Source organism: Entelurus aequoreus, linkage group LG04, assembly GCF_033978785.1.
Source record: "Entelurus aequoreus isolate RoL-2023_Sb linkage group LG04, RoL_Eaeq_v1.1, whole genome shotgun sequence".
In the NCBI taxonomy this organism is placed as follows: Eukaryota; Metazoa; Chordata; class Actinopteri; order Syngnathiformes; family Syngnathidae; genus Entelurus; species Entelurus aequoreus.
Genome location: NC_084734.1, coordinates 9,656,512 through 9,668,707, shown reverse-complemented (window position 1 = coordinate 9,668,707; position 12,196 = coordinate 9,656,512). Strand labels below are relative to the sequence as shown.

The following is a 12,196-nucleotide window of genomic DNA, read 5'->3' as shown; positions in this document are numbered from 1 at the left end:
AAGCGTGCCTATCACACGCGGAAGCGAAGGCGGAAACTTAGCGCAGGAAACATGGAACTATGGACAAGGCAAAAACTCTCTAACTTTGGCATGAAATAAACAAGACTTACGTAGGGGGTTGCGTGACGCAAACAAATGACGCCAGACTGAGTGAGGCCAGGGCATAGACTAAATAGCCCTCTGATTAGTGCCCGGGCAACAGGTGAGCGTCCCGAACACTAACCAGAGGCAGGTGAGTGCAATACGTAACCATGGTGACTAAACAAACTCAGGAGGTGCACAAACAGGAACTAAAAGAGTCCAAAACTAACAGAACATAACAAAAACATGATCCGGACCCCGGATCATAACAGAAAACGCATTGAATGAGGAGAAGGTGTGTCCAAACTTTTGGCCTGTACTGTGTATCAAAATATTGATTTGTTATATAAATATAAATGCTCAATATAAATACGTTATATTCTAAAAATAACTGTTAAATATAAATGTATATTTAAATGAAAATATGCACATATAAACTGTAATTGTATCTGTATTTAGCTTTACACTTAACACCCCAGAAAATTGAGCTAGGTGTTAGAAATATATCAGCTAGAAAAGTGTGATTAATTTCCACATTTTGCACCATATATACCAGGCCTGGGCAATTATTTTGACTCGGGGGCCACATTTACAGACAAAAATGTGTCTGGGGGCCGGTATATCTATTTTTAGGGACACTAATACCAAACCTTACAATAATGTCTGATTGAATGCTAAAAACGTAATGACAGACCGCCTTAAAAAACGTCATGGAATTTTTACATTTTTCTATGAACGATAAAACACTGAATATTGACAAAATATGAATGTCGCACCCCCTTTCGATCGACATATTTTACAATCAAGTGAAACGCAACAAAAATGCAACATAAACAGTGAAATATGAACGCGAAGGGTACAAAATAAACCCACCTACAATCTGATATATATCACTAAGCTTTAGAACTTTCCGCGTCTGTGGAAACACTTCCCGCCCACACTGCTTGGTGCCTCGTCTGAGCTGCTAGTAGTAACTAATTAGATGACCATAGTAACTAATTAGATGACCATAGTAACTAATTAGATTACCATAGTAACTAGTATATCATCCAAAAGTGCAGATTCCAACCATTGAAATACTTTGTATAGTTGAAGACTTACGGTCATTACAAAACATCACTGCACATCATAATGGCAGCTACACTTTACATCTTAAAGATCTTAAAAAATTATTTGGGAATGTCCGGCGGGCCAGATTGAAAAACTTAACGGGCCGCATGTGGCCCCCGGGCCTTAATTTGCCCAGGTCTGATATATACCATGTCGTCCCTCACTATACAAAGTAAAAATCAATGAATTTTTTCTTTAAACACGTGTTAACTAATGTTAGCCGAGCAGGTTTGAAAGTAAGCACCAATGAACCAGAAAAATAGATACAAGCAAACAAATGATGTTACTTGGTTCGATTATTTGGTTCTTTTTGCCATCTGAGTCACCGTGAACAGAGTAAAAAGTCCTGTCGTCCTCCATTTTCTGCACATTATGATTAGTGTTGTCAAGTTCGACTTGCTGTTTATGTTGTGTTTCAATGATAATAGTCTACGTTGCAGTTAGTCGGCTGTCGTTCACATTGACATTAAAAACGACTGTCTCGTTCTTGTCAGAGCACATGTCACTAATTGCAGAACTGCTGCTGGCCACAACGTGGTTAGAGGAGAAATATAACCTTAGAGGAAAAAATAATTTAAAACATTTATATGCACGTACAACATTTAAAACTTTTAGCATAACAGTATGTGGAATTAAATTATGGAATGGATTAAGTAAAGAAGTTAAAAATTGTACTGACATGATCCAGTTTAAGAGGTTGTTTAAATTAATAGTGCTTACAAAGTACAAAGAAGAAGAATTATGAGAAAAACTTCCAACCTTATTGAAAATATTCTTCATCTCAGTATGTTAATAATGACTGAATTAATTAATTACATATTACAAACTGTTGTATATACTAATTCATAGATGTTATTTTATTATATAAAAAGGTCAGTAAAAGATTTTATATAATTGTAAATGCTTTGAAGTGGGAAAGGGGTAGGATTAAATAAGCTTTGCTTCTTCCTACTCCTTTTCGGGCATGATGTAAATGAAATGATATGAAATTGTGTGATGTATTATGATGTAAATGTGTTCATGTTCGAAATAAACTAAAACAAAGAAATACCGTATTTTTCGGACTACAAGTCACAGTTTTTTTTCATAGTTTGGCCGGGGGTGCGACTTATATTTAGGAGCGACTTATGTGTGAAATTATTAACACATTAGCGTAAAATATCAAATAATATTATTTATCTCGTTCACGTAAGAGACTAGACGTATAAGATTTCATGGGATTTAGCGATTAGGAGTGACAGATTGTTTGGTAAACGTATAGCATGTTCTATATGTTATAGTTATTTGAATGACTCTTACCATAATATGTTACGTTAACATACCAGGCACCTTCTCAGTTGGTTATTTATGCCTCATATAACGTACACTTATTCAGCCTGTTGTTCACTATTCTTTATTTATTTTAAATTGCCTTTCAAATGTCTATTCTTGGTGTTGGCTTTTATCAAATACATTTCCCCAAAAAATGCGACTTATACTCCAGTGTGACTTATATATGTCTTTTTCCTTCTTTATTATGCATTTTCGGCCGGTGCGACTTATACTCCGAAGCGACTTATACTCCGAAAAATACGATACCTCAATCAAGCGCAAACCACAATGGTGGACGACCCATGTGTTTTTACAACATGAGTTCTTTAATGATTTTGTCCTTTGCACTAATATTTTACTCACACGCCTAAAATAAGTACATGTTCATCAAGATGCACGTGCTGGCAACATTTGATGACTTTAAGCAAGTTAAAGCCCCCAAAATGATGAATACAATTCTAAATTGGTTAAGAATAATAATAATTAAAAGAAAGTAAGCGATACCAAGAGAGTATTCCGCTTGGGCTCTAATTCGGCACTCACTCTTGGCAGAAGTCTGCGTTTTTAGTACCGTATTTTTTTGGACTATAAAGCGCACTTAAAATCCTTTTTTTTTCTCAAAACTCGACAGTGCGCCTCATAACCCGATGCACCTAATGTACGGAATAATTCTGGTTTTCCTTACCAACCTCAAAGCTATTTTATTTGGTACATGGTGAAATGATAAGTGTGACCGATAGATGGCAGTCACACATAAGAGATACGTGTAGACTGCAGTATAATGGCAGTCACACACAAGAGATGCGTGTAGACTGCAATATGACTCAAGTAAACAACACCAACCTTTTATATGTTCCATTGAAAATATAGAACATTACACACGGCACTCAAAAATCTATCAAAACGTTTTAGTATGACTTTGGTAAGCTATGAAGCCACACCGCTTGATGGATTGTCCTGTGATTCAACATAGGAGTATTATTATGGTGTGTGTATAAGGTAAGACATATTATCTGCCGTTTTGTTTCGCAATATTATGCAAAAGCAATTTTTCTAACCTTGTGGTACCTGCTGATCTGTATTTGGCATCTGCATAAGTCTTGAAAAATTGCATGCATCCGCCTTTGTAGACCGTGACGACACCGTATTTGATAAGCTTCTTCTTTTTCACATTCATCCTCTGCTGTTGCCATTTCTAATATAAAGTAGTGTAAAGTTCTTACTTATATCTGTCAGTAAACTCGCCATGAAAGCGCTAAAACATACCGGTGTAGTGAGTCTACATTATTCACCCAAGGAACTTTAGTTATTAGAGAGTTCCGGTCGGACGGTTTTTCACGGGACACATTTCCGGCGGATGAGGAGATGCTGCTTTGTTATTGATTTAAGTGAAGTCTGAATGTCATTAAAAAAGTTAGCTCCATCTTTTGACACTTCTTCCACTCCCGTCCTTGCACGCTACACCGCTACAACAAAGATGACGGGGAGAATGTCAGGGTTGTCCCTGACAGTTTGGTTAAGTTTTAAATTTTCCTGTGTTTGTTTTATTTCCTGTCAGCCCTATTATTTTGGTTCAGTTTCCTGTTTGTCTCTCTGAGTGCTGTCCCCTCAGCTGTGGCTGATTGGCACCTGGCCACACCTGGTGTCAATCAGCCAGCTGCTATTTATACCTGCCCTGCCCTCCAGTCACTGCTGGATTATTGTCGTTCCGACCTGTCGTGTCGATATCAGTGTAGCTGTATGCGGTAAGCTATATTTTGTAGCTTTGGGATAATGGCTAAATTAAAGAAAAGTTTGGCCGCTTTTCAAGCCCTCTCCCACCCACCCCTGTCGTCTGTGGGCCTATCTGGGGACGTCTGGGATCCGTCCCTTGAGGGGGGGGCTATGAGTAGCTGTGCAGCTGAGGAGGCACAGCTACTCACACAAGTGGGTCTGCAACAGACGCCACCATGCAGTCCGGTGGGCCAGCAGACGCCGCCATGCAGTCCGGTGGGCCAGCAGACGCCACCATCATCTCCGGTGGGTCTGAAACCTATGGCGCCATCATCTCCGGTGGGCCGGCAGATGCCACCATCATCTCCGGTGGGTCTGCAACCTACGGCGCCATCATCTCCGGTGGGTCTGCAACCTATGGCGCCATCATCTCCGGTGGGCCGGCAACAGACGCCACCATCATCTCCGGTGGGCCGGCAACAGACGCCGCCATCATCTCCGGTGGGCCGGCAACAGACGCCACCATCATCTCCGGTGGGCCGGCAACAGACTGCGCCATCGTCTCCGGTGGGTCTGCAACAGACGGCGCCACCGGGTCTGCAACAGACGGCGCCATCGTCTCCGGTGGGTCTGCAACAGACGGCGCCACCATCGTCTCCGGTGGGCCAGCGGAGGGCGCCACCATCGTCTCCGGTGGGCCAGCGGAGGGTGCCACCATCGTCTCCGGTGGGCCAGCGGAGGGTGCCACCATCGTCTCCGGTGGGCCAGCAGAGGGCGCCACCATCGTCTCCGGTGGGCCAGCTGAGGGCGCCACCATCGTCTCCGGTGGGCCAGCAGAGGGCACCACCATCGTCTCCGGTGGGCCAGCAGAGGGCGCCACCATCGTCTCCGGTGGGCCAGCAGAGGGTGCCACCATCCCTCCCGATGGGCCAGCAGAGGGCGCCACCAACCTCTCGTCGGCCACGGATGTGGTCGTTTCATGGACGACCGCCTCGCCAATTGCAGCGGCGTTCAACTTGCCGTCGCCACCTGACTCTTCCCCGCTGGTTGCGGGGACACTTGGCCTGGCGGCCCACCTCCTTGTCCTCCCTCCACCCTCCCGTGACTTTGGACTGTTTTTTTTGGGGGGGGGGGGGATTTTCTAAAACGTCTGGTATCCGTAATGGGAAGGGGGGCTACTGTCAGGCTTGTCCCTGACAGTTTGGTTAAGTTTTAGTTTTTCCTCTGTTTGTTTTATTTCCTGTCAGCACTCTTATTTTGGTTCAGTTTCCTGTTTGTCTCTCTGAGTGCTGTCCCCTCAGCTGTGGCTGATTGGCACCTGGCCACACCTTGTGTCAATCAGCCAGCTGCTATTTATACCTGCCATGCCCTCCAGTCACTGCTGGATTATTGTCGTTCCGACCTGTCGTGTCGATACCACTGTGGACTGGACTTTCACCATATTATGTCAGACCCACTCAACATCCATTGCTTTCGGTCTCCCCTAGATGGGGGGGGGGGGTTACCCACATATGCGGTCCTCTCCAAGGTTTCTCATAGTCATTCACATTGACGTCCCACTGGGGTGAGTTTTCCTTGCCCGTATGTGGGCTCTGTACCGAGGATGTCGGTTGTGGCTTGTACAGCCCTTTGAGACACTTGTGATTTAGGGCTATATAAATAAACATTGATTGATTGATTGATTGATATCAGTGTAGCTGTATGCAGTAAGCTATATTTTGTAGCTGTTTGTAGCTTACTGTCTTTTTGTTTCACCCCCCGACCAAACTATGAAAAAAACTGCGACTTATAGTCGGAAAAATACGGTAAATCAACTCAAGTTATGGAAAAAAATGCCAACATGGCACTGCCATATTTATTATTGAAGTCACAAAGTGCATTATTTTTTTTAACATGTCCAAAACAACAGCTTGGAACTCTCCCTGAGAGAGCATGAGGAGGTTGAGGTGGGCGGGGTTGGGGGGGCCGCGGTTGAGGTGGTGGGAGGGGGTGGGGGGACAGCGGGGGGTGTATATTGTAACGTCCCGGAAGAGTTAGTGCTGCAAGGGGTCCTGGGTATGTGTTCTGTTGTGTTACAGTGCTGATGTTCTCCCGAAATGTGTTTGTCATTCTTGTTTGGTGTGGGTTCACAGTGTGGCGCATATTTGTAACAGTGTTAAAGTTGTTTATACGGTCACCCTCAGTGTGACCTGTATGGCTGTTGAACAAGTATGCCTTGCATTCACTTGTGTGTGTGAAAAGCCGCATATATTATGTGACTTGGCCAGCACGCAAAGGCAGTGCCTTCAAGGTTTATTTGCGCTCTGTACTTCTCCCTACGTCCGTGCACACAGCGGCGTTTCAAAACGTCATAAATTTTACTTTTTGAAACCGAAACCGATAATTTCCGATATTACATTTTAAAGCATTTATCGGCCGATAATATCGGCAGTCCGATATTATGGGACATCCCTAGTTACGAATAATAATAATTCAAAGAAAGTAAGAGAGTCCTTTGCTTGGGCTCTAATTCGGCACTCATTCTTGGCAGAAGCCGGCTATTCTAGTATTAGCTCCGCAATTTTCATGACTCCTTAATAATCTTTATACCTTTTGTTTTTTCTCTCCTCACACTTGTGTGCGTGTAGTTTCCCATCACGTCACTTTGGGAAGCTATACGGCCTCGTCATGGCGGGGTCCGCAATCATCTCCTTACTGCAGTATGCCTGCTTCGCCTTGGTAAAGTCGGTTCTGCACGGAGATCCTTTATATGTGAGTACTTTCCAATATCCTTATTGTATGAAAGTGGATGTTGTATGTATAATAAATCCTCCATCCGTGTATTTGTGTGCAGGTGAACATCGCTCTGACGCTGCTCATCCTGCTCGCCTTTATCCACCCCATGTTTGTCTTTTTGCACTGTCGAAACCTGGCGTCCCAGCGAGCTAAGAACCAGTCTGAGTAGCGGGAAAAATATAAGCCAATGACAACATGCTCACTCATCGGTGGTGCTGACAATTGCAATTGCCGTCAGAAAGCTTTATTTTTTGCCACTGTGGCCAGTATACATACTGTATTGTACTTTCCATAGTAAGTTTTCAACACAGGAGCATATGGTCAGATAAGCCTCTTCACATGGATATTGCATAATGTTTACGTATAGAAAACAAAGAAGAAAGGTTTCAAGATCTGTGGAGTGTCCACTACACCAGAGGTTCTTAATCTTTTTGACCTCGGGGCCCAACCTTTCTACTACAAATATTAACACTGAATTAGTCATTTTACTCGTGGTTTTAATCGTATTCAAAAAATATATGTTAAACCTACTTACAGTTTAGCAGATAAACATTGTCAAATGATATGAAGCCACCTGTTAATCACAAGTATTATTATTTATTTAACACATAAGCCTGAAGCTTAAGTCTGACTGACTACAAAAATAAGTACTAACCAAATATAATGCGTAAGAAGGGACTCTTGAATAAATTTACATACATTTGTGGTGTGGTGAAATAAATAAAGTACTGTAAATTAATAATTAATATGTTTCTTAACTAAACTGTCAAAACAAAATTAAATACAGCTTCACCACTACAGTTATGTTTGCGCTTAAGAAACATCTATGACTTAACGTATTTTTCAGGCCATAATGCGCACTTAAAATCCTTTCATTTTCTCAAAAATTTAACATACGCCTTATAACCCGGTACGCCTAATGTATGTATTCATTCTGGTTGTGCTACATCTCTTTTAATTGTTTTTTTGCCATGTAAACACACATATCCATACACAGTTGACATACTCTTTTTATTGATATTTTGTAGTGATTATCATGATTACAAACATATAAATATATATATATACAGGTATTTATATATATATATATATATATGTATATATATATATATATATATATATATATATATATACACTTTTTTTTTTTACTTCTATTTCACCGTCTGGAGCTTGTTAGACAGCCTACTGGTCACTAAACACCACATGAATGAATACAGCATCAAATACGGCTGCAAAAGTATATTCTGAGCAAATAAAAGCATGTTTTATTGTACGTTTATGAGCTGGAGTATGTTTAAAACTATATTTGGACATATTATTATGATATTCGTGACAAAAAAAGACATCGTCAGAACGACCGCAATGCATGCTTCCGGTAACAGCCGCACACATACTTGGTGGCAAACATGGTGCCTCTTGTTTAGTTGGCCATACAGTCTGAAATGTAGGTGTGGACAGCAAGTTGACGCCTGTTCAATAAATGACGCTAGGAAGTAACAAGCAAGACCAAAACTTTGATGTTTCAATGGGAATATAGAACATTACAGCGCTTTAGTACAACGTCGGTAAGCTACGAAGCCGCACCGATTGTCGGAGCCTTACGGCTACAGTAGTCAGACGTACTGTGCTTCAACATACGGGTATTATCATGACGTGTGTATAAGTACCCCAAAATGCCACGTATTAGGAGACAGATTATCTGACGTTTGGTTTCACAATATTATGCAAAACCAACTTTTCTTACTTACTGGTACCTGCTGATGCACATTTGGCATCTGCATATGGACCACAGCTGAGAAACAAATATTTTTTGGCGGTCTTCTAAGGGGCTCTCGGTTAAGAAACACTGCACTAGACCCCCGAGCAATGCTGCTGTATTGGAAATAAATAATAGGAAGTCAGTGTTTTTTACATTACTTCAGAATGTATAATTGATCCCGGGTTACTGTTTAACTCAACATGGGCTAGGTGATATTTAAGTAGCTTTAGAAATTATTTTTATATGGTATTTTTGTGTGATTTAGCAACAACGTAGCTACAGCAAAGCACTAACATTTTTCCATCAGGAGTGTCGTTGAGGTATTTTGGTCAATATAAAAATTATTATGGACATTGAGTGGCCATAAAATGCAAGTAAGGTTTTTTTTGTTTTTTTTTAAAGCAGTTTGGGCGGGTAAAATGAAGAGTCCAAAGAACCTGAGTTATTTGCCAGTTACATGCCTGTTATTTGGAGCGACAACAGAACAGTGTCAACTAGGATGACTCAGCACTGCCATCCAAGGGCCAGAGCGAGGAACAAATGTGGCAAGTCCACATAATGACCTGCTCAATGAAAGTTGCATTATTTTGTTTAAAACATGTATTTTTGCATTTAAAGGAATATAAGGGGATATAAATGACTGGAAATATGTTGACAAGTGTGGTTCTTTAGTCTTTGCTCTGATGGGGATGATATCGAACTGTAATTATGAGCACTAATCTTTCAACGGATTGGGTTGGTATTCAACACAGACACAATATTCCTGTATTTTAAGGGTCCCTAAACATACCACCACAGACTGTTAGGGGGTGTGAAACTTCAAATGAACCATTATAATATCTGAGTTTTGTGTATACCGTATTTTTCGGACTGTAAGGCGCATTTAAAATCCTTTCATTTTCTCAAAAATCGACAGTGAAGTAAAGTGAAGTGAATTATATTTATATAGCGCTTTTCTCCAGTGACTCAAAGTACTTTTACATAGTGAAACCCAATATCTAAGTTACATTTAAACCAGTGTGGGCGGCACTAGGAGCAGGTGGGTAAAGTGTCTTGCCCAAGGACACAACAGCAGTGACTAGGTTGGCAGAAGCGGGGATCGAACCTGGAACCCTTAAGTTGCTGGCACGGCCACTCTACCAACCGAGCTATACCGCCTTATAACCTGGTGCGCATAAAGTACGGAATGATACTGGTTGAGCTTACTGACCTCGAAGCAATTTTATTTGGTACATGGTGTAATGATAAGTGTGACCAGTAGATGGCAGTCATACATAAGAGATACGTGTAGACTGCAATATGATGGCAATAAACAACACCAAAACGTTAAATGTTCCATTGAAAATATAGAACATTACACACGGCGCTCAAAAATATGTCAAAATGTTTTTAGTACGACTTCGGTAAACTATGAAGCCACATTGCTTAATGGATTGTCGGCGCATTAAACATACGAGTATTATTATGATTCATGTGTAAGGACCGCAAAATGGCACCTATTAGCAGACATTATCTGGCGTTTTGTTTCGCAATATTATGCAAAACCAACTTTTCTTACCTTCTGGTACCTGCTGATCTGTATTTGGGGTCTGCATAAGTCCTAAAAATTTGAGCGCACATCCGCCACTGTAGTCCGTGCTGATACCGTAGTCGATAAGCTTCTTCTTTTTCTCTATCTTCTTGTTATGGGACATTCACCCTCTGCTGTTGCCATTTCTAATATAAAGTAGTGTAAAGTTCTTACTTATATCTGTCAGTAGACTGGCTATCGAAGCGCTAAAAACTGTATCGAGTTTACATAATTCACTCACGGAACTTTAGTTATTAGAGGCTTCTGGTCGGACGGTTTTTGCGGGCGTTGTTGTTGCACTAGTGAGCCACGGATGAGGAGATGCTGCTCCGTTATTGATAGAAGTAAAGTCTGAATGTCATTAGCGCCATCTTTTGACACTTCTTCCACTCCCGTCCTTGCACGCTACACCGCTACAACAAAGATGACGGGGAGAAAAGACGCTGTCGAAGGTGAGCCACGTAAATAAGACCGCCCACATCCTGAAGCGACTGTCAGAAAGTGACTTGAAGATGATCTGTAAAACATCATCTATGCAACATTTTGACCGAAGAACCACCATTACATGTTATGTAGACCACAAGGAAGTGTTTTACATTTCGAAAAAAATCACAATATGACCCCTTTAATGCGCCTTATAATCCGATGCGCCTTTTGTATGACAATAGACCTGACTAGACCCGCTCATCGGCAGTACGCCTTATAATCCCTTGCGCCCTATGGTCCGAAAAATACGGTAGATAATAATAATTATATGTAATAATGTTAGAATAATTATGTGTAAGTTATGACACAACTCTTATGCTTAAAGGCCGTTGCTATAGTTATTATCAATTGTGCTGAAGTTGTACTTTTCTATCGGTGCAAAGGGACAACTTGCAATCTTGGATTGCGAGTGCTCTCGTATCAGTGTTATCGTCCAGACCCGGCCTGCTGACTGCCAAGGGCGAACATCAAGTACCGTGACGCAGACAAAGCAGAGACAGGGCGCTATCACGAGTGTCAGCACATTTCCATTTCTGAATAATCATATATTGTGTCTAACTGGGGCTGCTGAAATTACCCCCCTTCCTTCAGAAGCAGCCTCAGTGATGTAACCAGGGATCTCTCTAAATAGAGGAGCACGTGGGACTGTACCTTAGAGCAGTGGCCCCCAACCTTTTTGTAACTGCGGACCGGTCAACGGACCGGGGTGGGGGGTTTTATTTTTATTTGTCATAAAAAAAATACAATCATGTGTGCTTACGGACTGTATCCCTGCAGACTGTATTGATCTATATTGATATATATAGGAACCAGAAATATTAATAACAGAAAGAAACAACCCTTTTGTGCGAATGGTAGAGGGAATTTTTTTGGGTTGGTGCACTAATTGTAAGTGTATCTTGTGTTTTTAATGTTCATTTAATAAAAAATTAAAAAAAATATTTTATTTCTTTCCAATCGATCCACAGACCGGTACCGGGCCGCGGCCCAGTGGTTGGGGACCACTGCCTTAGAGCGTAGGTTGGAAGTGTAACTAAGTGTACAGCCCAATACGTCTCTCCTCATGAGTAAAATTGAACTCTGTCTCTGCATGACTCCTTGCTTCTCGTCGGTTTAATAGATGTCATCAGTGTTTGAACCTGACAAGAACTTAAAGGCCTACTGAAACCCACTACTACCGACCATGCAGTCTGATAGTTTATATATCAATGATGAAATCTTAACATTATAACACATGCCAATACGGACGGGTTAACTTATAAAGTGACATTTTAAATTTGCCGCTAAACTTCCGGTTCGAAACGCCTCTGAGGATGACGTATGCGCGTGACGTAGACCGGGGAACACGGGTATGCCTTCCACATTGAAGCCAATACGAAAAAGCTCTGTTT

The 12,196-nt window shown here is 41.6% G+C and overlaps 1 protein-coding gene across 1 annotated transcript in view; it reads left to right on the top strand.

Annotated features, from left to right (window-relative positions):
- Nucleotides 1–11,840, top strand: part of slc43a3b (solute carrier family 43 member 3b) — a 44,006-nt gene extending 32,166 nt beyond the window's left edge. Inside the window, exons 12-13 of the mRNA XM_062044162.1 lie at nucleotides 6,843–6,966; nucleotides 7,049–11,840. Coding sequence (XP_061900146.1) covers nucleotides 6,843–6,966; nucleotides 7,049–7,159 — 235 coding nt within the window. The 3' untranslated portion in view covers nucleotides 7,160–11,840. The remainder of the gene's footprint in view (nucleotides 1–6,842; nucleotides 6,967–7,048) is intronic.
- The last annotated feature ends 356 nt before the right edge of the window (nucleotides 11,841–12,196 follow it).